At 43.5% G+C, this 26,723-nt stretch overlaps 1 protein-coding gene across 3 annotated transcripts in view; it reads left to right on the forward strand.

Moving 5' to 3' along the window:
- The window catches only part of KALRN (kalirin RhoGEF kinase), a 455,469-nt gene that overhangs the window by 133,145 nt on the left and 295,601 nt on the right, over positions 1 to 26,723 (forward strand). For all 3 annotated transcript variants that reach the window (XM_056495829.1, XM_056495830.1, XM_056495831.1), the window contains one exon: positions 17,224 to 17,298. In XM_056495829.1, the coding sequence (XP_056351804.1) occupies positions 17,224 to 17,298 (75 nt within the window). The remainder of the gene's footprint in view (positions 1 to 17,223; positions 17,299 to 26,723) is intronic.

A 26,723-nucleotide genomic window follows, 5' to 3' on the forward strand; every position in this document is an offset into this window, starting at 1 on the left:
TGTCGCTTGGCAGCAGTGCTAATGTGTGGCACTTGAATATTTTCTCACTTTTTTAGAGACGGACTTTTTCTTTCAAGAACAGCTTTATATCTTTGCTTTCTGCCTTTTAACTTCCCTCTGAGCTAACCATACAGAAAAAGCCACCCACTTAGCACTGATGGTATGAAATTTTCTTGGCCAGTGGAAACACAAGATGCTGCTTCCAGTCTCTGTCAGTGCTCTTGGGAGACAAGGAAACACGCTGTCCCCAGCATATGGGTGAACCAAGATGCTGGAAGACTGAACGATTTGCTTGTGATCACAAGTTATGTCAGTGCCCAGGATTAAAAGCCAAATGTTTCTGGCTAGCCGTGGGCACCATTATCCTTTCTCATCTTGGGACCACCAAGGAAAATGTCAGAGCTTCCTGGAGATGAGAGCTGGCACAGCAAGACCCCAGGCACAGCCACATGGCACTGGGGGAAGAACTCACATATTGGGCCACCTGCAGCTTTCTTCTGCCTCACTGGTGACGTGGGTTACCTTTTTCACAGGCTTTTGAAGAGGGTACATCAAGCTTCCTTCCTTGGAAGGCCATTTCCTTCCAAGGAATCAATGCAAGTGTAGATTCAGTGTTAATTTCTAGAGAGTGTTCTGAAATGAGCTACAGAAATGGATTGGGACCTGCACTGATGTCTGGGTATCTCCATCATCTGTTTTTTTTTTTTTTTTGTTTTGTTTTGTTTTGTTTTTTTCTTCAGGATAACAGTTAAAGGAATGGTTAGAGATATCCCATGTTTATAAGGCAGTAACTGTTTCTTGGGCTAAATTAATTTATAAGCAACTTTGAGTAAGATATACTTCCTGAGGCTTTCAGCCAATGGATTGTCCATGATGGCTTTATTGCCAGATTAATGTAGTATACCTCTGTGCTACTCTTAGCAGACAGATATGTGGTCTTTTTTTTTTCTCATCCTAAAATAATTTAATAAGGGAAAGATAAAAAATTAAATGGGCTTTCAGTATCAATTTAATCTGCAAAGGGCTTTCAATATCAATTTAATCTGCAGCTATCAGTAGTACTGTGCACTAGCCATAGCTGTGTACTCCTTCCTTGATATCCCTGGAGGCTCTGCACTGTTGTTAGTGTTCCTAAACACTGATTTCCATACTTCAGCTGTAGTGGTTTGCTTTTACATTTAAGTCAGTTCTGAATTTTCTGGATTTTGTTTTGGGGTTTTTTGTTTGTTTGTTTTTGTATTTTTTTTTTTGTTTGTTTTTGGTGTTTTTTTGTTTTTTTTTTTTGGGTTTTTGTTTTTTTTTTTTTTTTTTTTTTTTTTTTACTTATTCGTTTTTTATTTTTAATTTTTTTGGGTTTTTTTGGGGTTTTTTTGGTTGTTGTCTAGAATAATTACAACTTCCCACAAAATGCTGCTTTTGCCTTTAGATATCTGAATTTACTCAACTTAGATACCAATTAAATGTTATTTTTTCATGAAAATTCAAGTAACTATGCAATGTTCTGTGCTGTAAATGACAAGGCAAATCCACTTCTTCCTTTAAAGAATGAAAATAATTTGCAGAGAGACCATGATGAAAGTCACACAGAAGTGTGGAACTTAAGGATGCTTTCAGTGGGGTAAATCTACAATTCTCTGAACACTGTCAAGTGCTGCTCCTCTCTGCATCAACATGACAAAGGACAGGGTTTAATCCAAAGTCTAAAGCACTAGTATTGTGAGGGCTCAATTTTCCTCCAGCCCCAAGCATTTCATTGTCTGCCATCCTCCCATGCCATCTGTGCAAGGCCCTTCCCCTGGCACAGCAGCCCATAGCTGTCCAGGGCTGGCTCTGCTCGGAGCACTGGGGGAGAAGCCGAGCTCTGAGCCTGCAAGCAGAAACTCTGTGTTACTGGTTGGGAACTATTTGCATTCTCAGATGAGGATGACTCAAATAGCACGAGCTGTGACTACTGCTGGGAAAATATCATCTGGAGGATGGAGTGAGCCACAAGTACACCCATTCCTTCTCACTGTGCTTGTTTCAGAGTCCCCTTGGCCATTTAGGAAGGCAAGTCAGCAGTGGCTTGTTGCAGGAGCAGCAGCCTCGCCTTGTGTGACTGTGAATTTCTAAAATCGCCAGGCAGATTTCATCATCATGGGCAAGACCTTGGCTGGGGCTGGCTGGGAAAGGATTGGCAATTGCCTGGCACTAAAAGGTTGTGTGATTGACAGGACTCCTTGGGAGTATGTCCTAAGCAGCACAATTAGCTTTGGAGGCTGCACTTACTTAGCTTATACCTGAATACATAAAGAGATTCAGAGAACTGAAATGCATCTTTCAGCACCATAACAGCCATAATTGGCCTGATGTTACATTGATCACAGTGCTCCTAAATGATGAAAGCCAGGCACGCTGCTTTCCAAATCAACTATTTCACACTTAGCTAAAAATGTTAGCATTTGGATTTAATTAAACACCCTTGCTTGTCCTTGTTGGAGGGAGACAGCAAAGGGAGGAAAGCCACAGTAAAGCTGCAAGGATGGCCTGGCAGGACTGCCCTTGCAAGCAGGCACCTCCAGCTTATGAAACCAGCATGGAAAGGCTGGGTGTGTAAGACTGGTTAATGTTTTGGAACGTTCCTCAGAACGCGCTAACTCAGTACATCTGCAAACACTGGCCGTGTTCCCAGCCTTTATTTTCAGCCCACTATTCCTGTAAGCTCTTATGCAGTATCTCTTTGGTTGCCATCAGGCATTGTTGTTAACTCCCTAAGGCACAAGGGTGGAAGAGGTAAGTGCGGGTCTGGATGGGGTGGTCAGCATTAGTGCACCTGTACACCAGGGAAAGCTTTGTGACAACTGAGTAACAGAGCAAATGTTCTCTCAGTTTACCCTCCATGAATCTGTGTTTCACAAACACTTCAAAGCTAATGCTTCTGTAAACCCTTTGCAAGGCTCGAGGTGACCATCACACTGGGATCACAGAGCAGCTCTGTGGGTATAATATATGTTTAACCCTTTGGCACAGGAACCCAGAGGAAGGAGCTGGATGTATTGGGGGATGAAATGAGGAGAAGCCAAGGCATGACTGAAAATTGTTGCTGTAGGGAACTCATAAGAAGACGTGACAAAGAGTTAGAGGATCTGTATGTCGACATGGTAGGAAGCTTATCTGTTCTTTGGCCCCTAGAACATCGTGTTTCTTTCATGTGCAGGATAATGGGACTCAGAAACCTGATTACAACCTGTCAGAGTCGCTGTGAGGGAAACCTGCTAACCCTTACAACACTGGGGTTTACAGACAGCTGAGGAATGGTTAAGTTACATGTGAGCACATGAGTCTCTGTAAGCAAATTGGCCATGTCTGTAATGCAGTAATTTGCAGCTGTCAAATAGTTAATGTCGACTCAGCTTGCGGACTCATACATTTCAGTTTAACATGCAATTCTGCTCCGACAAGTGTCTGTATAAAAATAACACCTTCCTACAGAAATGATCTGCTATCTGTGTGTAATCACATGCAAATCTGATTAATTTGCTGACTAAATTAAGGGGAACAGTTTTGAAAAATGGGTGTCTAAAGTTAGGTACATACTATTTATGTACCTAAATATGCAGTAAAATTTTAAGTGGTACTTAAATCTTGTCACTTTGAATTGCCCTTGGAGTAGCTTTTAAAATCAGATTACCTTTCTGGAGCCCTGAAGCGCAGAATTAGATAAGTGGGTTTGAAAATATTGTCTTCATTTTTATTCCTTATTATCTCTGTTGAAGCTGGAAAGACACAGCCGCTCCAGGAGCAGGCAAGCAGATTTCTTTTTCATTCCTCTTGCAAGCATACAAGCCAAAAAGATGACAACTTAACTTCTAGATCCCAGCATGAGTTTGCAGACCTGGTAGTTGGAAAAACAAACCAAACATCTTTTTACTTGTAAACTGACTGCATTTGATCTGGAAATCATTGAGATGCAATAAGCATGAACTCCATGATTCTGTTTTTATGGAGCAGTTTTCTGAGTAGAACCACACGTAACAAAACAATCATTATAGTTGAATGGCAATGCTTATGAAAAGGACTGGATTGAAAACAGTGATGACAGAAGCCTTCTGTTTATCCCTGGAACAGCAGTGACAGTGGTAGTGTAAGCTACATCACACTGTTCCCCAAACAGCTGACACCCAAGGGATTGACTGGTGTGGCTTCAAGTGCACTGTTTTGCTGGATTTCCATCCGTGATGGGTGCTCCTGAGCTGGTGGTGCAGTAAGTGGTTGCAGAGCCACTGAACAGGTACTGGTGACTTAGGGCACTTCACCTTACTGGCACTTTTGTAGCTGTGCTATTGCTAAACACTTTCTGGAAGCAAAGGAGTGAGGAGGTATCTCAGCTGCTATTGCTTGCTTGGTCTCCACAGACAAGCTCACTGCTGTTCTCTTGATTACTGCTGGCTGTGCAGAGCTTGGACTCCCCCCTCCATCTTTTTATGCTGACATCTGTCTGTTGGACATCAAAGGGCAATCTTTCAAAGCCAGAAAGTCGTATGACTTAGGGAACACTTAAGTGATGATCTGCAGAAATGGGGGTGAGCTCGCTCCTGGAGGAGGCATTCTGCTGTCGTGATGTGTTAAAACAGCTCTTTGTATTTGGGCAATAACAAAGATTCATTTGAAAGTATTAGCTATCATCAGGGCTTGACCTCTTCAGAAAGTACTCTTTAGTCTGGGTTTTAAAGTGGATTTGGAAAGATAATTATTCTTGTCCCCAGAACCTGAACAATTTATGTGCCCAGCTGACTTCCCACTTTGGCTTCAATGGATATTTATTCCATGAAATGCATGGTTGTGCTGTGTGGCAGAGGGTGATGGTAATGGGCAGATCAGATACATGCAGACAGAGATACTGCTCAGGGTGATACATTCTTAATTGTCAGTAGTCTTATAGCAGGCAATGTGCTCAGTACTGTTGCACTTCAGTGCAGGGGAAGATGACACTGTTTATTTATCTCTTTGTTTTTTCTCTGTGCCTAGGTTCACAAAACATTTTCAAAAAACCTTCATTTGATGGCCATGAAAAGATTGTTTGTATCATTTAAGCTAGTGTACCACTCTGAAAATTGAATTTTGTGTCTCCTGCCTGATAACTTTCTTTCTATAATATTTCAGTATGCATTTTTTGTTCCCAAGATGTCATTATTGATCTATCTGGCAGCTTTCATTAGTAGCCAGTGTCATGTATCTCAGCTTTCTGGAGTTGCTATAAATGGATATCACAACATTTGATAGGGCTTCCTAGGAAAAGTGAGAAAGGGAGTAGACGTATTTCTACAGGCTGAATTTCCATCATATCACAAGATGCAAGTAGGCATTATCAAGAGGATTTTTTTTCTGGACCTCTCAGTCCCAAGTTATAACTCTGATGTTGATCAGTGGGATCCACTGGGTGAGATATAAACCAAAGATCTGCAGACTCATGAACATTTCCATGCTATGTTCCTCAGGAGCAAAACAGGTGGAACATCACAGCAACTTTTCCAATGCAGCTTTATAAATATCAGGTTTATAAAAAGCTAATATAAATGTCCTGTATCAAATACCTGGCCGTGACACCTGCATTCTGCCATCAGTCTGCTCCTATGAAATATGGGAAATGAAATTGTGCATCTGGTTGTCTCCCACCATAGCTGGCTCTGGTCACTTTAAGCACTTTGGGGTAAAACTGATCTCTCTGATGTGTTTGTGCATCTCTACCAGGGCTGCTGACTGGACCCTTAACAAAGCTTCAGGATGCAGATGTAAGAGATGGTGAGGAGCATCAGCACAACTACTGTTTCCCATGACTGACACATGCATGTTGCACCAGCTGGTGGTGGCAGAGGGGTGGAAACAGATCTTCTTAATGTGCACCTGCTAATATAAATTAATTATTATACTAATGAAGCCAGGGCATGATGAATCTGTTCTCTCCAGTCCATCTTTAACTCTGCTTTTCTTCATAAGCAGGCAGAAAAACATCTCTGCATTTCTTTATTTTCCTTTGTGCAGTTAGTTTGCTATTTCTGATTTGTCATCGCTCCTAATGTTTCATTGACTTCTGACTGTGACTTGTTTATTCAAAGCAGTATTAAGTGCCTAAGAGTTATTGAACAACTAACATAGTGGACAAGTCATTCCAGCAGCAGAGCTGGAACTGGCAGGAAAAGGTCATGGAAACCCTGGGCTGAGTTGTACGTTGTAGGTTGGAAATGTGTACAAATATAGAAGGTGTGTGGGGTTGCATGTTTGTGTGGGAGAGCAGGGATGCCTGGTATGAGATGTTTATGCAGGATGTATTCCTGGCTGGGGAAAAATACAAAACTGGGTTATTAAAACTGCTGCAGCCAAAGGAGTGAAATCTCACCTGCAGTAGGAGATGTGGGAGAAAATGTGCTTTCTCCTCATCTCTTATTTACTGAAGATATTAAATGTCCTTTGGTTGACTTACCTTGATTTATGCTGAGCTCTGCTCCACAATGTTATACTCAGGGGAGGCTTGACGGCACCTGTAGCAAGGTTCTACAGGCTACAATAGGTCATCTCAAAAAAATACAATTTCCCTGTCTTTAGAAACCTACCTAATAAACTTGGTGGACTGTTACTGACATGTTGAGTGTGACAATTTTCTCTTGCCTGGAATTGCTGTTTTTTGCAGAGCATACTTCTCCGTGAAACCAGTAAATCTATTCAGAGGAAGGGAAAATGTGTGTGGGAAAAGGATTTTATAATTCAATCTGTGAAATTAAAATATCATTGCCAATATATTGCACTTCTGTCACCTCCATTGAAAGAAAAAATGCAACCTGGAAGTGGGCTGGAAAGAGGGGCCCCGGAATATTTCCCTGTGCTTCAGGGAGGAGTTGGATGGTCATCTGCCTCCAGCTGTCCAGGATCTATAAAGCAGCAGCTTGCACCCTCTGGAGATCAGTCAGATCTCATTAACCTGTAGCCAGTTATTTGTGCAGCTCTGAGCTCCCCCTTAGTGAAAAGAAGGCAATTTGCTGCATTTAGGTGATAATCTTTTAGCCTGTTCCATAAAGATAGGTATATTTGGGATGGGGAACATACTCCTGGTAACTCTGCTATCCAGAATCACAGTCCCTTGGGTTTAATGGTGGATTTGGCAGTGCTGGGTTAACAGTTGGACTCGATGATTTTAAAGGTCTTTTCCAACTTCAGTGGTTCTATGATTCTACAGTAGATGAGATGAGATTGAATAATAATGTTTGTCTTTGAAACCTGCCCAGTGGCTTTTTGTGACTCTACCTTCCAGTGAGTAGCATTTTGGCAAATTTAAGGGCTGCTTGTCCAGAAAGACATCCAGACAGCTCATGAGCTTTAATGCCAGTCATCTCTTTATATGTGTCCTTAGCTGGAACAAACTAAAGGAAAGCTGCATTTTCAACCAACTATCCAGTGATCCTTTTGAATTCAATATTATAATAACATCGCAGGTTATTAGCACAAAAGTGTCAAGCTTCTTACAGCACTAAGTCTTAGGGCTATAAACATTTATACTAGCATGCTAAAGAGATTTGGGCATAAGGGGCCATACTGGCATCAGGGAGCAGCTGAAAATATGAGTAGGCTAACATTAGATTAAACAGAGGCAGGCAGTAATTTAATTGGCATTTATACGTTGAGAGAAGGAAAAAAATAGTAAGTTAAAAAAAGAAATGTGGCTAAGAAGCTTTTGGAAATCAGGGAGGTAATTTGCTTTCCAAAATGATTCACAGCATCTCGTGTTAGCTAATTAAGAAAACAGCAGGTTTGTGAATTTAACTGCAGTGGGGCTAGGGCTCTGTGGGCTCAGCTCTTGTCCATGTGTTCCTTGGGGTCTGTTCAGCCCCTTTGGAGCTTTTGCTCTGCTCTTTGGCATCTGGGGGAGCCTGGCCTCTTTCAGAGGGCAGAGTTACAAGTGGCTGCACTCTGCGATAGGAGCCAGATGAGGGTGAAAGGGGCAGGTGGAGAGGCAGGAGATTATCCATTGACTGGCATGACTCAGCCATCCATAAAATGATTTTCATTAATGTTTAATGTGTGTCAAAAATGTCAGCATCCGTAAGAGAGGCAGATAAATTATTTAGTCCTGTGAGTGTCTTGCCTCTTCCCTCCCACTGATGTATGTAAAATGTTTGCCCTGGTTTTGTTTGGATGTGGGTTGTGGTGGGGGAGTTCAAGCGATTGCTGTTACACCCAGAGTGCTTCCTGGCCAGATCCTCACAGGAGCCACTGCCACTTCACAGTTCGTTTCTTGGTCAGAGAGGTCTGGGCAATCTGAAGCCAGCTGCAAGTGGGCTGTGCACAGGCCCTGTTGGTGGGCTGCTGTTGGTTGTAGATTGGTTTTCAGAGGAGTAGACCCTGGGAAATTGTAATAAGGACAGAAGAGTGGGGTGTGACGGGAGGTCCTGCTCCCCAGGTCAGGGCTGTGGAGGGCAGCTCTTGGAGTAGCCCAGCACCACAGTGCAGCCTGTGAGCTCTTCCCTGTGCTCCCAATGGGCCTGCCTGATGTGTCCCCAAGCTCTGCCTGATGTCAGCTGCAGTGCTTTCTGCTGCTCTTCTTGCTGCCTTGGTTTTGCTGGGTTTGTCCAGAGATGCATTACCTAGAGACCTGCTACTGCCCTGTTTGGATGAACTGTGTCCTGCTCAGGGGAGGGAGCAGCCTCTGTGATCCCACCAGGGCTTTGCCTACTCTCCCATGTGCCCCTCTGCAGGGACAGTTTCTATTTTTGCCTGCCCTGTGTCAAGAGCTTAGGGCATGGATCTTGCTTTATCCCTAACCAGGGAATTCACGCACAGGAAGGGAAAACTCCCATTTGAATTGCAGAATTAGGTTTTCTTTTATTCCTTTTTTTTTTTCTTTTTGTTTTTTTTTTTCTTTTTTTTTTTTTTTTTCTTTTTTTTTTTTTTAAATCAGCTTCCCAGGATAACACAATAGCTGCAAGCTGAAATCATAAGCCCTGGCAGAAAGAGGGACCAAAGGAGATGAGCAGAGGCAGAAATGTATCCGGTCAGAAGGGATTTGAGGCGACGTGAGACAGGGGAAATGTAAGCCTAATTAATTGTGAGGTGCTGGTTTGTGAATCTTGAATGAACCACCATCAAAAATGACTAATTTAAAACCCAGTCTGACATTCATATTAGACACAACCATCCTTCCTGGACAGGGATTTTTCTGAAGGCAGCAAGAACTTTGTCAATCTCTTTGGATGGGGTATGTCAGAAAAATTAAAAAGAGAAAATGTAGAGTTTTTAAACATGGGACGAAATGCAATTGCCTTGTTTGTTTAGGATGTTTTTTTCTTTTTTAGGCCAGTCACAGGCTTTGGGAGAAGGATCTCAATTGGCCTCTAATTAAAGTTGCTTTCTTAGTGTCTGGCATGAAATCCCCTTGGGAGGCAGATGTTTGCAAAGCACACTTGGGGCACTGGCATATGGTTCCTTTGTATGGCTGGCGTTTCAGCAAAGTGCCTCCTCAATGTTGTACATAATTAGATATTTTATTTTATTTTTTTGTCCTGGAGAAGTTACTGGTGGCTGGGGACCTCCAGGATGTGAGTAGGAGGCTTTCTGGGACACGGGTGGGAAACCCTAAGCACGTCACTGCTATGTGACAGGTGCTGGCACATGCCCTTTTGCAGCTTTTTGGAAAAAGTCTGTTGACTAAACCAGTGCCAGTTAAAGGATATCATTCTAACCTACAGAATTTAATAGAGGATGGGACCCAGGGTACCCAGACTCTACAGCTTCAAAAAGGGCCTGCATCCTTCATGCAGGAATCCATCAGCAGTTCTAAAATTTTTATGGGATTATAAAATTCTGAGGAATGTTTCCATAAGAAACCAAATTGTAATTGAGAGGGGAGTGAAATGAAAAGAAAATATTCATGCACACTAGACCTGGATAGAGACCATGGCTGTGTTTAAAATGTTACTTCAGATTACAAATGGCCCATAGCTGTTTATTAACACCATAAAAGACTGTTGCATCTGGGTGGTCACTGATGTGTAGAGCAATCTGTAGATGGCAAGAAACTTAACCACTAAAAGCTCAAGGTGCTGAATATACTTATTTCCCTCTAGGGTAGCACATCTATCCCTTGTACACTTAAAAAATAAAACACAGGATTTTGTGTCAGATGATCTAATTTTTCCAGTTCTAATGTCTCCCATTCCTTCCCAGAAAGTCCTTTCTGTGATCACCAGAGCAAGTCTTTCCTACTGTCTATGCCTCATTTTTGCTGTCTATAAAAGTGCACTGCAACAGTTCCCTGCCTCAGAGAACTTGGAGAGGTTTTGTCAGACAAAATTAATTCATGTTTGAAAGGTGCTTTTGAGGTCTGTGAACCTGACTGTGCTTTACTAATGTGGGCAGCCATTATTTCCGTTCTGTAGAGAGGAAAACCAAGATCTGGCACAGTTTAAACAGCTTGCTCAGGATCATAAAGCATTTAGTAGCAGAACCACAAATAAAGCCAAGTCTTTTGACTAGCAGTCAGATGTGCTATCCATGGGGCTATCTATAATGTCTAATTATTTTTCTAAGTCTGAGAACTGAAAGATCTCAGCCTGATTCTAAAATCCTGATGAAAATTGAAAGGAAATGTGCAAAATATTTACTCATAGTCATTGCATTATTTTGACATCTCTATTAGTATATGTTTAAAATGAAATGAGTAAAATCCCCCATGGAAGAAGTGGAAGCAGAGCCTTTGCTGCAGATTGTGCATAAATTCAGTATCCTTGTGATGCTTTGAGTGATTTTGTGCCACAGGAAAAGGCAAAGCCTGGCTGCTGGCTTAGGTGGGATGCACTGGGTGGGATGTTTTGGGCTTCAGATGCTGAACACGGTTATTAGAGGCCACACGTGCACACAGGCTAATGAATTTGCATGCTTGCTGCAAGGCACTCTATCTTTCTTGAGGCTTTGCCTATTCTTTGGCTTGATTTCAAGCTGAGGCTACTGTTTAAATGTGTGGACACTCAAAGGCTGTGCTGGGAGGCTCAATGCTGCCAAGTACCTCGTGGAAGGAATAACAATCTGGGCAATTAGCAAGGTCCCCCAAAGCCCAGCCCTGCCTCTCTGGGTGTTACAGGCAGGGCAGGGAGGGGGGCTCTGCTGGCAGGGGCTGTCCCTGTGCGGGGATTCGAGCCTGAGAAACCAGACACCGACCTGTTGGTGTAGGGGGGCAGAAAAGCAGCCAGACCTCTGATGTTCACTGGCAAAATTTGGAAGGGGATGTGGCTTTTAGTACTGCCACCCAATAGCTGTAACCAGAAGGATAGTTCAGCAAGCAGGAGTGGTGTAAAATTAATAGAAAGAAGGACAGTTAAAGAAACACAGAAAAAATAACGTTAGTCTTGGACTGAGCCTAGCTATTACATATAAACCCAACATTCATCTTTTAATTTTAGAAAAAATGCAGCAATGTAATGCATGTGACTTTTGTCTCAGCTGGGATAAAGAGTGTGGCATGTGATGCAGTGGGATTGATCTTTTGTGCAGACAATCTATTTGATGTCCAAGTGGTTCCTGCAACTTTTGAAGCTAGGACATGGATCTGTGTGTCAGTCTGCACACTGGATCTGGTGGCTGGAGAAAGCAAACAGAGGAGCATGGAGGGGCACAGCCACCATCCCTGCCCCAGGGCTGTGGTGCTAATCCAACATGTCTTTCACCTTGTCCCTGCCACACTCCAATCTGCAGTCCCAAATGCTTCCTGTGAGACCAGGTATTACCTTTTCTTGGTTATTACAGAGAAGTATATAGTTCTGGGTTAGTCTTCAGTAATAGTTGGTAACAATATTTACAGCTTAATTTTGTGAGGTGTTTTTCTCTCTGGTGCTGTCTTTAGTTTCAGTTTAATTGAATCCTTCCTTTGTGAAATCAAGGCCTGCTCTTCTGCTGCCTGCAGTGGGGAAGGATGGCAGGAGGGCCTTGCAGGCTCCTGGGGAGCTCAGGGCACCAAAATGCTCTTTCTTTGCATCAGGGATCAGACTGTTGTCCACAGAGAGCGATTGGCAGATGCAGAGTGTCCAGCCTCATTTATCTCTGCCAGATGGTGCTAAAATGCTAGTCTGGAGCACATGTTGCTCCTATTCAACCAAATGCTTGTGCCATGCTGTGGCCTCTCTGCCTTTGAACCAATGAGCCTCAGCCAGCAAAATCCCAGAGGCAAAGGCCCCAGCAGCCCTTGGCTAAGCCCCTCTGTGTGGCTTGTGGAAAAGCAGGGAAGGCTCACAGCCCTGTAGGGACAGACAATAGCCTGCAGGAAGGGGAGGAAGGGGTTAAAGAGGGTTTAGCACACACAAAAAGTAAATATTTGAGGCATAAATGCAGAAGGAAAGAATAATGGAGAGAGAAGGGCAGGAGGAGGAAATCAGAAGTGTAAAGAGAAGAAAAAGGAGGATTATATTCTGCTGGGAAACAAAGGGATGTTTGTATGAGAAAAGCATTGGGGAAATGAGGGTTCAGCTCTGCACAAACTTTCTGTCTGACACTGGACAAGTCAATCTCTCTGTGTCTCAGTTTGCAAAGGCTACAATGGGAATACTAAAGTCTCCTTTGTTCTGCCTCTCTCTGCTCACATCAGACGTCCCTTCTGTTTGTGTATTGTAGAAAGCCAAGATGCTACAGTACTGCAAAGACAAATAAATTCCACTGAGACTTGGGGTGGAGGCGGGGGAATAAAAAGGTAGGAAGAGAATAGGCAATGATAAACCTGGAAGATAAATGCCCCAAAAACTGGGGTGTGGGAGTGGGGTATAGAAATACAGGAGAGGCCTTTATTGGGGGAAGAAGAAATATGGACCAGATTAATCCTACTGCTGCATCCTGGACTCCAGTGGAGTTCCTCGAGGGATGGGTTTAGCCCAAGGAGTTTGGTTTTGTTTGGTTAAAGAAACTTTATGCCAAAGTTTTTAAATAGTCAAATCTGTTCTGAGAACTATGAGAATGTGGGCTGCCTTTCCTGAAACGTTGCATGGGACTTGGGATGAACAACTCTTGCTGAAGGCATCGGGAGCCAAGTGATTAAGCCCCATGCAGTGCTCTGACAGGAGGCCTTCTTCTTGCCTACGCATACTTTTTTTAAGTATAGAAAGTATTTCCATATTTCCAGCAGCTGATCTTTATTTGAAGCCAAGAGCTGCATTTTTCGGATTAGAACTAAAGCTTTTCTAGGAAAAGCCACTCTGGAGCAGACCACTGCTCCATCTAGCCCAAGAGGGTGCCTCCAGCAGAGACCCTGCACTCTGCTGCGAGAAAGAAATGCTAATGCTCACAGGGCTCTCTCTGGGGATAATTTATTTTTCACTCCAAGAGTTAGAGCTTGGTTTTCACTTCAAAGTCTGTAGGCTTGCATTTTTTCCAAAACCCTTGCTTATTTTATTAATCTCTACAGTTCTCTGGAAATGTTTGTTGTTTGCTGATCTCCAACCTGTTCAAGGAAGCCCCTTGAGCTGCTGACCTCCATGTCCTTCAGCAGTGAGCTCTCCAGGCCAATTGGAGGATTTGTGCAGGGGAAAAACAAATTTTCTTAATTTCAGGACTGTTGCATTTACCATGGAAGCATGCCTTGAGTTTCTCAGCTCACCCATCTGGCTTCTTATTACAGCATCTCATCTAAAACTGTGAGCTGCTTTGCCACCCAGGGAATCCCTGCTAGGAGATGTTCTGTGCACGTGCAGTGCTGCTCTGCCCTGAAATGTGAGTCAGCCATGCTGAGGATCTGCTCTTAATTCTTCAGTGCTTCCAAGTTTACAAGAACACATTTCACTGTCAGCCGCTCAGGCTTGGCATGGTGTGCTTTCTTCTTGAGTCACTGGAGTAATAAAAGTTTGTCGCCAGTCATAGTGTCCCTGCTCCATGGATAGCACATTAAGCCAGGATGTGATGAAGGTGTGAGGGGCTGCAGGGTGACTGGGTCACAGTACCTTGCTCTCTGTGCCTCTCTTTTGGTAAAGAGGTGATGGCAGTGCTCGAGTGTCTTGGCAGTCCATGCAGGTAGAAAGCAGGAAGGGCTTTGTTGTGTGCTCTGATGTTTATGAGGATGGTGAACCAGCAAACCAATGCATGGACAATGGCAGGATGGCTCAGCCTGCCCTTCCTTCGTCCCTCTGTCTCTGCCCATCTGCTGCAGAAGGGCTGTCTGAGAGAAGCAGCAGAGAGGTGTGGGGCGGGCTACAAAGCACAGCCTTTGTGTGCACGGGGCTCTGCAGCAAAATGAGATGGTGCTGTGCAGACATGGCCTTGGATCCAGCATGCAAACAAACAAAACAAATACATTAGAAACAGCTGGGGAAGAGGATGAAAATGAGCATCATTAGGAATATGCTTATAATAACTTACAAACTGGGGAATGCATCATAGCTATGCTGGCCCCTCCTGGAGACAGATTGGCTGCTGCTTTTGGAGTCTGTATGAGAGCCATTGGTTTTCCCATTTATGTATACCTTGCCCCAGCTCTTGCTGGAAACCTGACAGCATGCTCAGAGACGTAGCCTCTAATGCAAGGATTTTGTCAGGAGCTGGAGCAACCTCTGGAAGCACTAACCATGGCTGCATCTGTGGGTCGTGAGCTGCCACTCGGTTAAGTACCTTGCATTGTTTTAGGCACATCTGCCTTCTGGAGGTTCCTTCTTCATCCCAAGGGAAGTTCTGCAGCTCTTGGGACTTTTTGTTTATTCCTGGTTGTAGGACAGGCTCACAGTTTTTCAATTCATTCATCATTTACTTTGGAGTGTGTCTGACTTGTCCTGGGTGGTACTGTGGAAGGGGAAAGTACCTGCTGCAGCACCGTCCCCACTCAAATCTTTCCTTGCCTCTCTGTGCTCAGTCAGGACATTGGGGCTGTGACCAGAGAGCCCCTTGCCTGCAGCCTGCCCTGCTGCAGCTCAGGAGGTGACCATCTTTTAAAGTCATACATTTTTCTCCTGTCTCCATGCATATTTCCTCTGTGAAATGCTGTTCTTCCTTGCAGGAGAGTGTCTGAAACTGGCCTTCAGTCGTCAGTATAGTGAGTTCTTGCTAGAACTCACTATATTGTTAGAATAGCAGTCCTTGTGCTGTGCTTTGCATACACCCACTGGCTTTTTTTAGCAATGTTCACAAGGATTTCAGTTGTATACTGTCTGCTGCACAGTTGGGTGCCTAAGAATTGACTTTGCCATTTTCCTGACAAATTTAACAAATACTGGGCAAAACTCAACTTGCACTGACACTGCAGATCTTGCAGCTGGATAAATTTGGCCCAGTACTCCACTTGAGTGTCTTCAAACCCTTGTGATGTGTCTCACACATTGGCTGTTCCCTTTGCTTCATGGTTGAATGAGATGCTTATATACAAAGCTTCTTAAATTGCAAATGATGCCTGTGGCTGACCACTTTCTACCTTTGATGTAAGAACTAGCCACAGCCTGGGATCTGAGAGGTTATTCTTGTTAAGAGGATAAGTTAATAGCAAAGTCTCATATATTAAACACAGAGTGCATGAAGTCCTGCTTACTTGAATACAGAAAGAGTTCAGCAATCAGGACTCATTTCCCTGGTCCCAAAACACTTCACTGACACAATGCACTCTTTAGGCATCCCCTGGGATTGTGCTGCAGTGCTTGTTCAAATTGCAGTTACATTGGTCTTGGCCTTGCATTGAATTACCTCACTCCTTTGAGTGCTAGTTTTTACTAGCTTAAGCCAGTGAGCTTAACACATCTCCTGGAGCTGAATGTCACAGAGGTGACACCTGAGAGCAAGTGGGGACACAGAGAAGTAGTTGTAGCCTTTGGTCACCAGCAAGGGACATATTTACATGTATAAGGCAGCCTTGTTGCACAACCTGACTGTGACTGGCAAAAACAGTAAACCAACCACAATATTGATAACACTTGTAGATCAGCTGCAGGTGAAAATGGATGTTTCGGTCTTCATCCTGTGTGTTGCAAATGTCTGCATGGATTGAACCTCTTTGCCTTTGCAGGCTGCTTGTTGGGAGCAATAGATGACAATGCAAAAGGGGTGCTTTTATCCCCAGTCTCACTTTCAGATCCAAATGGTCAGGTACCATCTGTTGTGTTCAGCAAGGAGAGTGTGATGGCTGCAGCAATGTTGCCCTGCTTCTAAAATCTGCTTAGTGAGAAGACTTTCTTACCCTGACACTCTCTCAAAAGAGTGTTGGTTACTGGCTGCCTGTGAAAGGCAGAAAGTGAAAATACAGGGTTTCAAATGTGTTATATTCTTTGGTGAGCTGGAATAGATCTAAGGCCTTGTCATGATGGCTATTATTCACTACTCAGTGATGGATGAGTTACTTTTCAGGGGAACTGAAAAGGTGTCCTTCAAACCCACCTTTTAGAATAGCAGTGTCTGGATTGCTCTGGAGTGATCCCTTACTGCTGGTCTTTTGCAGAGCAGAGGGATGCTGCTGGAGCCTGAAACTGGGCAGTTCTGTTCCCAAGAGAGTAAAAGTCTGTGATTTCTTTGGTGAATATTTAGATGCATGAAGTAATTTGCCACTTCAGGGAAGGCAAATGGCCTGTGCAGATATGCTTAATGTGTAATCAAACAGCATGAATTACCTGAGAATGTGCCCTCCTTACCACCCCTTACCCAGGGAAGACTTTGGATGGCTCATAAGGACCATGTCTCTGAGTGCTCTCCCACTTTGAGCCATTGCATCCCAGCTGTGCTGGGCACTGCAGAAAGGGGCAGAAGGGAAAAACCCTTTTCAAGCCAACCCCTGTGCACATCTGTTTCAAAGGTTGATGCTAAATGGATGTGTATATGCTGTAATGTTCCTGGAAATTTTGCCTGGGCTATGTTCAGAGCAGTGAAGGGAGAAGGTTCCTGGCTCACTCTGCAAGATGGGCATCTCCCAGGCTTGATACTGTGGTCTGTGAAAAAGGCAGCAGGGATTAATCTAGTTACTTGGTGGGAAATTTGTTACCTTTCAGAACTTCTGAAGGACAGAGCAATGAGCCGATTCTCTGTATTTGTTTTTTGGTTTTTTTTGGGTTTTTTTTGTTTTTTTTTTAATGAACATATCTATATTGATGTTAATGTTTGTTCATCAGACATTTGGGTCTCTTTGTTGGTGCTTTTATGTAATTTATAGCCTTTCTCCAGTCTGATTTTGACAAACATGGCATGCCCATGAAGCTGGGAGCAAGAACATGCTCTCTTCTAACATGACTTTCCTGTTTTTCTGTTTTGCAGGTTCTTTTCGAAATGATGGTTTAAAAGCTGCTGATGTCCTTCCTATCCTGAAGGAGAAAGTGGCCTTTGTGTCAGGTGAGCACATCTTTCCTTGATCCCTCCAGCCCATCATGAGCACTGTCTGCCACATCCTGGTCCTTATGCTTCAGTGTCTCAAGGGACCAGTTTCATATTTGAATTTGGTAGTACTTAAATTAGCTCTTCTGCTAAGGAAAGGGCTGCATGTGGACCAGGTCTATCCAGTAATACTCAGAGCACTGGAAACCATTCCACATTAATTTTCTTCATGTTCTGAGACAAAGGTAGGATGAAAGGCAGCTACTTGGCTCCAGCCCACATGTGGGCTGTCTCAGCATGCAGGACACTTCAGGGACCCTGCTTCTGGTTCAAGGTCAGTTAATAGCATTCAATTCCTGCATGTAGGAAGCACTCAGGCCTATAAATCACTGGTGTTCCATTTACAGTCCCAATCAGCTTGCAGTTAAAACTACCATTGATGCTGCATTTACATAATAACTCAGATGCTCAAACTTCTCCTGCCATTCTGTACAAAGATTTACAGCCTTCATTCAGGAGACAAATCTCAAGGATCTGGGGGTGGATGAGGACTAGACAATATGGAAGAGGCTTTGAGAATAGCTTGGATGATATTGCTTCTGGTGTGAATTACAACTTGTCAGTGAGAGGGGGAAGAGAAATCTGAAGCAATCATAATCTTGCATGAAGTCACTCAAATTGGCAGCATAAACCCAGGGTATTTCCAGTGGCAGTGTTTCTGATGATTACAAACCATTCAGGTTGCTTGCAGTGAGAAAACCTCCATCAAGAATAGCCAGCTCCTCTTGTTTGCAGCCTTTGCTTTTTGGTTTCCTTCACCTCCACAGTAATGCAGACTGCAGAAGGGAGGAGGTTGCAGCATGGCTGTTTTGTGCCTGGACTCTCCCTCCTGGCTCTCTCCACAGGAGTTGAGTCCCCCAGTCCCTTAAGGATGGAGTTCATCCCCATGCTGGGCCACAGAGATGTCTTCCAGGCAAGAAAAGTTTTTCCCTCTACTGATAGCTGGTGGAAGATGTCTTCCCACATTTTCACAGTTAAATGGCCCACGGATCACAAGTCCAGCTGTGACTTGAGGAAACAATTTGAGGATCTATAAATGCTGACTAAAATTTTTCATCAATTACATGAAAATCCAGGAGCTTGAGGGAAGTTTCTGAAACACGAAGTCTTTTGTGAAAACCCAAGACTATCCCAACAGTACTCACATGCAGGATCACTTTATCTTGCACTGAAGTCTCATTATGAATGTCCTGAAATGTTTTATATGGTTGGCTTTCACTGCTCTGAGGAGGGGAGCATAGTCATAAAAACACAGCGTACCTGCACACCAGTTTGAGACACAAAAGCTGAACTGGGTGCTCTGGGGAAGTGAAGGGGAGGAATTTATGCAGGGACTGTACTGCAATTTAATTCTTGGCTCCTGCTGTTGCTTTGCATGGAAATGATTGCAGGATCATTTGGTAATTCGTGGAATATTTATTAACGACAACCTGTCTGGATTGTTTATGTGGCCCCTTCCACTGCTGGTGCCTGTGTTCAGCTCTGAGCCAGAGGGTCTCACATCAAATCATCAGCTCGTTAGACACTGTCCTGTGCCAAGCCTGCCTGCGGAGGGGGGTGTTAAATAATCAGCGCCAGCACAATCCCCCGGGCTTTCACACCATGATCCGCTGCAGGCAGGGTACAGCTTGCTCCATATAGGCTCACCAGCCTCCAGACTTGGATCTGCTCAAAATGTGCCGTTCCTGACACAGCTAGAGGTCCTAGGATTTACACCTCCTCTTCATGGTCTCCAAATGCAATGACTACAGGCAGCAGTTCCCTTTGCAGGCAGAGCACTTTGAGCTGCTGGTGTTCACTGCAATAGCCCCAGCATCCACTTCCAGCCCAGAGTGTAAGTACTGCCAATGGTCCCCTGGACTGTTGTAATAAAGCTGATTAAGAGAATGATTTTAGCATTTCAGCTGATGGCTAGGTTCTCCTTAATTAAAATGGATTAATTTCCTAGAGTATGCTTTGAGCACTGAAGAGAAAATGTTTGACAAAAAAGAAAAATACCTGGACTTTTCAAGATCAACAGCAAAAAAAAAAAGTTCTGTAGCTAGCACATACTCTGAGAGCATATTGTGTTTTAATCAGGCTTCCTTGAGGAACAGGAGAGTTTTATTGAATCTTCTTCAGAGTTTAATACTGCAGTTAATTTTAACGATAACAGTACAGTAAAGTTGTCAGGGGGGCTCTCCTTACACCAGCAGAATTTATCAGCACACACAAAAACTCTCAGCTGAACATGCCAGTTACAGAGTTTATTGCTTTTCTCATCAGCTGTGGCTCACCAGCTTGTTTGTCTGTGATTCAACAGGAAAACTGCAGAAAACACGCAAGACCCTTCAGGCAAGGGCTACACCTTGCTTTGTGTTCCAGTGAGGTGGATGCTCCACACCTGGACCCTGTAAGCCAAAGGGCAGAACAGGCAGGCAAGGCAGAGCCACTGCTGCCTGCTCCAGAGCAGGCACAGCAGGACCTGCCTGCACAGCCGTGTCATCTCAGAGGAGCACTCAGCCTTTCACAAGTGCACTTAATTTCAGAGTTGACATACAGCTCTAAGTGTCTGGGCATGGATTCATCCAGCCTGAGTGCTGTCTGGGGCTCTGTGCCTGGCACTTCCTCTTGGCTGACTGAGCCGGCAGAGAGCAGCAGGCGTGGGGCTCTGCATCTGCATCCCTGCACTGCAGGAAAGTTGAGGGGTGGTGGATAATATCAAGATTTTTTCCTGGAACTGGTTCTTGGTTTCTTCCAGTGATCTCATCTATGAGTTAGACTGAACCTGAACAAAGTTCACATGTGTGCCTAAAGAGTACCTGAAAATCCCATTCCATAGTTCCTATGCAGAGCGATGGACTGAGCAGTGTGGGTGAGGTGCATCCCATCCATCACTGATTGCTTCCATTGCTCACCTCCTGGAAGCAGATTAAGCAGGGGCTGGCAGGGGGGAGGCTTTGGCCACCTGCTTGTTGTCTAAACTCTAATAAAATCTTGGCTTTGCCTGGGTGGTTCAGTGTGTTGCTTCCAGGAATGGAATGGCTTTGGGGACCATTAGGGCCTGAGTTACAAGCCAGAGACTGATTTTTTTATATTCTGAGAGGGAGATGAACACTGATGAGAAGAAATAAAACAGGTTGTAGATTATTTTAGGTGCTTTTTTTCAGTGAGAGGTGGTGAAATATTTTGGAAACTGGGCTTATAGTCTTTCTTGGGAAACAGACACTGTTTTAGAAGAGTGGTGTAAATTTGGGTGTTGTTCAGCTGCTTGATTATATTTATGGTAGATTTTCTATTGATCAGGGCAGTACAGAATGACATGTATGAACTTTTGGGAAAAGGAAGGGAATTTGTTACCATGTTGCCTTCCCATGCATGGAAATTTTCATGCCCTTAGGCTATAAAAAGCTTGTTAGTTGACTGATGTCACGGGTCTCACTGAAAGCATTTCCCCACATCCCACCCAGAAGAGTTTCTCAGGATCCTTCCCGGTATTTCCGCTCCCTGGAGGGCTCGGGAGAGCAGTGGTGCGTGGGCTCCTGCTGTCACCCAGGTACTGTCTGCTCATCTGCTGAGGCAGGAGTACAAAGGAGGAGGCTGGCCAGGTTTCTGAGCGTGGTTGAGCACAGAGGAATCAGCAGCAGAAGGGTGGAATAAGCTGGTGAGCTGCTGCAGCTGTGACAGGCAGAGCTCCCAGCGTGTGTCTGCAAAGCAGGAGGTTTTTCTATCTGCTTTGGGCACCAAAAGGGCACAGAGCAATGAGAAGTGGATGTGGTTACAGCTCAGCCATCCCCATCCTTTGGTAGCCCACTGTCCCCAGCCCCACATCTTGGGAGCAGCCTCATGATCTGGGTCACAGCAACATCTGGCTGAGACTTGAGGAAAAGAAGATATTTCCTGAAAGGTTTTCAGAGAAGGAATTTCAATGTAAATAGATCTAAAGAAAGGACAGCTTTACAATTAGGTTCCACCAAATTTAGGCCAGCAGGATGAAAGAAAGAGAAAAGCTCAGAGAAGAAGACACTGCTCTTTCCAAAAACTTGTCCAAGGACACCACAGGTCACATAGTGGCAGAGATGCTACATGTGGAGGTGCATGTTTTTTCATTTTCTGCTGTAAATGCACTTCACTCTTCAGAGAAAGGGTTCAAATGAGACCCCCAGTGCCTCTGGGCACTGAAATAGTTCACATCCTGGTTTCAGGTCACAAATGCTGATTTGTGGACACTGGAATTTGTATTGGGTTAGGAATAAAATTAACCAAAATGTCTAATTTTTGAGTGATGTAAACATTTTGTATTTACACAAAAATTTTTGATTTAAATTAAAAGTTTCCATTCTCCTTTTCCTCTGGAATGGAAATTTCAAAGGAAACATTAACAATTCTTCTATATTTTGTTACAGAAAAAGATCTTCCTTTTTATGCCATTGCCAGGTGAAGTTTGAAATCAACGGAGATTTCAAAAACGGGAAATCTGCTTTTAAAAAAACATTGCATTCCTTGGGTATTTCTCTGTGCTTGTCTGCTTGTCCCAAATGAGGATGAGAAAGACTGTGTTGTCAGGGTGAATCTGTCCTCTCCTTGTTCTGTACAACTTCTAGCACTGTGCCCTGTGGTGTGAGTTTGGAGTGTCTGTCTGTACCACCAACACCAGTGCCTGGCAGCGCCTCATGCTGTGGCTTATTGGCCAGTATACATTTCAAATTAAAGAAGGACCCCAAAATACTTGCATAAAGCAGTGAAAATTAATTACAAGACACAACAGGTTGTCTCTTCAAATCCATGCAGTGGCTTTGGGTGATTGCAGGACAAATCTACTCAGTAGGAAAAGAGATCATTCAGTGGCTGCTCTGGGCATCCCATCTACAGTCTCTGACTTGCTCTGCCAGGAGATCTTCTAGTGAGAACAATTAGCCTCATTTTTGCAGTCATTAATCCTAAATGTAATGTCATAAGAGTTTGCCATTAGAATTTGATTTGGGAAATTAATTCTGAGACGTGGATGCTGCAAAGAGTGGCACTCTTGAGGATCAGGCCCTGGTGACTGCACTGCAGCTGTGTTAATTGGCTTGCTGGGGGAGCTTAAATTTCTATCACTTTTAGCTGAACTGGAGAGTGGTCACACAGCTAATTCTGTGTATGACCCTTGCAACAAATTAGTCTATCTTGAAGTTGCAGGAGTTTTAGTAGAGAAGTCTGCTCACAGTAAGTTCAGTAGCACAGAGCTCAGCTATGACAGAGAAAGGAATGTTATTTTAGGACTCTGGATACCAATTCCTTGATACTTTCCTTTCCTAGGAAGTCTGTCAATTAGATTTAGAAATCCAGAGTGTATTGTTTATCACTGCATTGAGGTGCCTGACATCAGCTGAGCACCGTCTGTCTCCTGGTTCCCTTCGTTATAATTCATTTTTTCACCATATTTGGGACTGAAATACCTGATGAGGATTATTTCAACTTCTCTGGAAACTCACTTATGGTCTCAGCAGAGTCTACAGCATCAAGATTGATCAGCTTATGATGTGCAGGGTCAGATGAAGCGGCGCGTTCCTTGAACTGCAGTAGACATCTGAGCAGGGGCCAGAGACAGCGTGTGCTGCTCCCGTTTCCGCTGCTGGTGTGCTGCAGGATGTTAGACAAGGTTCTTGGGAGCCTGTACATCTATGGACATTTGCCTGTGTCCCTGGTTAAACCTTGTGACCTCATGCTTGTGAAGAGAGTGCAAAAGGAAGCAGCGGGTTTGAAACTCTTAAATGTGGATCGCTGCAAGCAGGTGAGGATTGTGGTGGAAGGGCTGATAGAACTGGAGGGATGCAGCTTGAAAACAGAGCTTGATAAAATCATTATCTGCTGTATACAAGAAGTCTGCATTAACGGAAACTGATAATTTCCTGTCCTCAACAGGACTACACATAGCTGGAATTTCAGTTTATTGTGTATTTACAGGGATGGCTGTGCCTCAGGACTTGAGATTGGTAATGCCTGTACACAGAGTTCATATCACTAACACTTTGGGATGGCCAGTTTCTTGGCTTAACTGTGGGCAGGTGGAGCCACTGTAGGCAGAGACATTTGGGTGCACCACTAAGAGCTGTTCATGCAGCTGCCAGAACAGGGATCTTTTCACTGGGGTCTCTTTCCTCTTGGTTGCAGGCTTGACTGGAAAAGTGGTCATCAGAAGGCCACTAACTGTTCTGCCTTCCTGCATACAGGATTTCTGAGGTTTCTTTAAGGTTTTCTTTCTATGTGGTATGCATCACAATGCCTTGTGCCATCACTGCAATGTCCCCTGGATGATTTGTGGAGGAAACTTTATGTGATCTTGCTTTTGGGAAAAAAACCCTGAATTTAGCCATGGGTTCTTATAGGATGGAAGAAAGGGAGATGGGAAGAACTGGCAAGGAAGCCACTGACAGGAAAGGCCATCAACAAAGGATTTTGTAAGAGAAATGCAAGGCATACATGGCTAAATATTTGTTCTCAGTGTATTCTGTGCCCTGAAGAACATGTGTTTTTCTAACTCCTTTTTTCCAGAGCACTAATAACCAGACCATCTGTTTGCCTCTCTAAATCAGAGCAAAGCTCATGAAAACCCAACTTGAAAAACAGTAAGAAATTATCAGCTGTTTGTTTTAGCATTTAATAACTGTAATTAGCAAACCTAATGACATGTTTGATTATTTCATCACAGTTCTGTGAGTCCAGGGGGAGGCAGGAGATGGGACTTATTGATTAGAGCAATTGAGACTCCTGGCTTCCTTCTAGTTTTTATTGTCTTTTAAAACAATGTGCTGAGTAGCTCTCTGAAGACTGTGGAGATCATGGCTGACTTGGGGCAAGATTTGTCTCCCTGAGTGGATTACTAAAAAGCAGAGACAGAGTCTCAAGCACTGTGAAGCTCCAACACAGTGGATCAAGTCAGAAAACCTCATTTCTCCTCCTGGATCTTCAGGTGACTCCCTCTGGCATCTGGGCTGAACTTCCTCCCCTCTCATTACTTTACTACTCCCTTCAGTAAAAATATAATAATAAGGAAAAGGAATGGTATGGACAGACTCCCTGCATGGCCAATGCCAGAATGTTTTCTTCTCTTTTATTTTTACTACTTCTCAGCAGATTCTGTTAGAGATGAGCATCCCTATGTAGGCATGTTCAATGATGGTGATCCCCCTTCAGTCTGCCTAGAAAAGCTGAGATTTTGGGTTACAAAAGATAACAAAAACATTGCATATTATCAGTATTTAAGAGAGTGAGCCACAGTAACTGCACTCTGCAAGTGCAATGGTCAATTAAACATTCAGGGGTTGGTTCTGGAAGAAATCTGATGTTTCTTTGTACAGGCTCATGGTAAAATTGTAAATTATGTAGGCATTCCTAAAAATTAGGCATTTCTCAGTAATTGGGGTTGCATGGAGTTGAAGGAAGGAATTGAAGGATTCTAATATGTACGATGTATTTGCAATAATTTCACTCTATTGCTCAAAGCCTAGAGCTGCACTTTTATCACAAATGAGAAACATTTGTTTCTAAACGTAATATATCTTGATATTTTACCCAAGTCTCCTTGTTTTTGTGTGCTATAAGACTAGAAGGAATCAGTCCAGGTGCTTATTTTTCTTTCCATCACCCAGAAACATTCAACTGGGTCATCATGCAACCTTCCTTCTCCAATGAGAATTAACCCATTTTCTCTGGTCTGTCCTGGTAACTTCTCACCCTGTGCCTGAGCCTTATTTATCCTGCTCCCCTGAGGACAGTTAAGATGTACTGTTGAGGGACAGTTTTTATCCTGAAGCAAAGACAGGACAGGAATGTTCTGGTTGTTATTTTTTTTTTCTATAGCTGAAATCCTTGTGTTGCTGCTATTTAAAGGGTCAAGAATTTTCTGACTTAATGTTTTCAGCCTACCAAAATTTACACAGGCTTCTATTTATTTATTTTGTAGAGCTCCCTTTGGTGGAATGGTAGGTGTTAAAGGGATCCCTGACCAGAAACACAATTTTTGGTTTACGAAGCCAAGGTGAATGGGCAGCATCAGAGTGATTAGTGCTGCTGGGCTGTGGGAAGCTCATGGCCCTTTCCAGGTGTTTCATATCCTGGGAGAGGATTATAAATGTGGGCTTGGATATCTTCTGATCTGAACTCTCAGTGCTTTTCCATGTTGTAAAAATATTTAAATAATTGTGAATGAAGGAGAGGAGCCTGAATGAGTAGTGGGTAGCATGTTCTTCTGGGATGCAGTTCAAGTTAAGCTCTCTGCTTCAGCAAATACCTGGAAGCTTTTGAAAGCTTGGTTACGTCTAGATATGATGGGAAATTTTTCAAAACCTTGAAAAGCTTCTTGTGTTGAAATAATACTTCCCTCCAGCTTTAGTTACTTGTATTGGTTTGCCATTCTATAGGCTGGCTTGCTTTTCTGTTGGACACATATCATGCATGATATAATGATTTGGCATTGATGTGGTGTGTGAAATAATCTCAACAAAAGGAGAATGTACTTAAAATGAGGAAGCTTTTTTCATATAAAGATCTGGATATTCAGATGCCTTGCTTCCTTGTAAATTGAATCCTTTTTTACATTATGCCCCTATTCTCATGCTATGTTGGCAGAGGCATGGGTCTGCCAAGGTGACACTGAATTCTAATGGACCTTCCTTACCTTCATGATATAAAGCCAAAGGCAAATAGCACAGAGATTTGGGTGGAGATTAGGCAGGACAGTTTTTGTATTCCATATGTACCCCTGTCTGCATGAAGGCTCAAAACAAAGATGACATCTGTTGTTTGCCTCTCCATTTGTATCCCTGGACAAATCAGACACCACCTGGTTCCTATGGAGACTTGCACAATGTGGCCCTTCAGGTGTATTGCATCCACTGAAAACCATGGGTACCAGAGGCATCTCTATTTGTGTAGAGGAAATCTGTGTAAGAGACTCTGTCTTGTACAGGCAGCAGTGCTGTAGAAGACTCTTTAGATAGATCTTAGCAATTAAAAATTATCTGTATTTTAAGAAAACTTAAATATAGCAATGAGAATGTGCCAGTAGCACAGACTGCAGGTGTCCTGAGTTCTTAATGAGAGAGCAGTGTGGATCAGTGCCGGAAACGTTCATGTCCTTGTGTAGCTTTTTCTTCTTGTTGGCCAAGTAAATTAGCTCAGAAAGCACGTGGGTTTCCTTTCTCAGAAATGATATTTCTGTTAAAGGGATTATACTTTCCATTGAGAAGTGCAAACTCATGTGCATTTTTACAGTTTGTTTGCTAGGTCTTTGCAGTTCCGTACCAGCTTTTTGAGCTGTAGTTTAGCTGTAACTTTTTCCTAGATAATAATGCAAACACATATCTAACAACACACAATTCCTGGAAGAAATCCTGAGACAATATGTGCAAAAAGAACTA

This window comes from Oenanthe melanoleuca, chromosome 7 (assembly GCF_029582105.1).
Source record: "Oenanthe melanoleuca isolate GR-GAL-2019-014 chromosome 7, OMel1.0, whole genome shotgun sequence".
NCBI lineage: Eukaryota > Metazoa > Chordata > Aves > Passeriformes > Muscicapidae > Oenanthe > Oenanthe melanoleuca.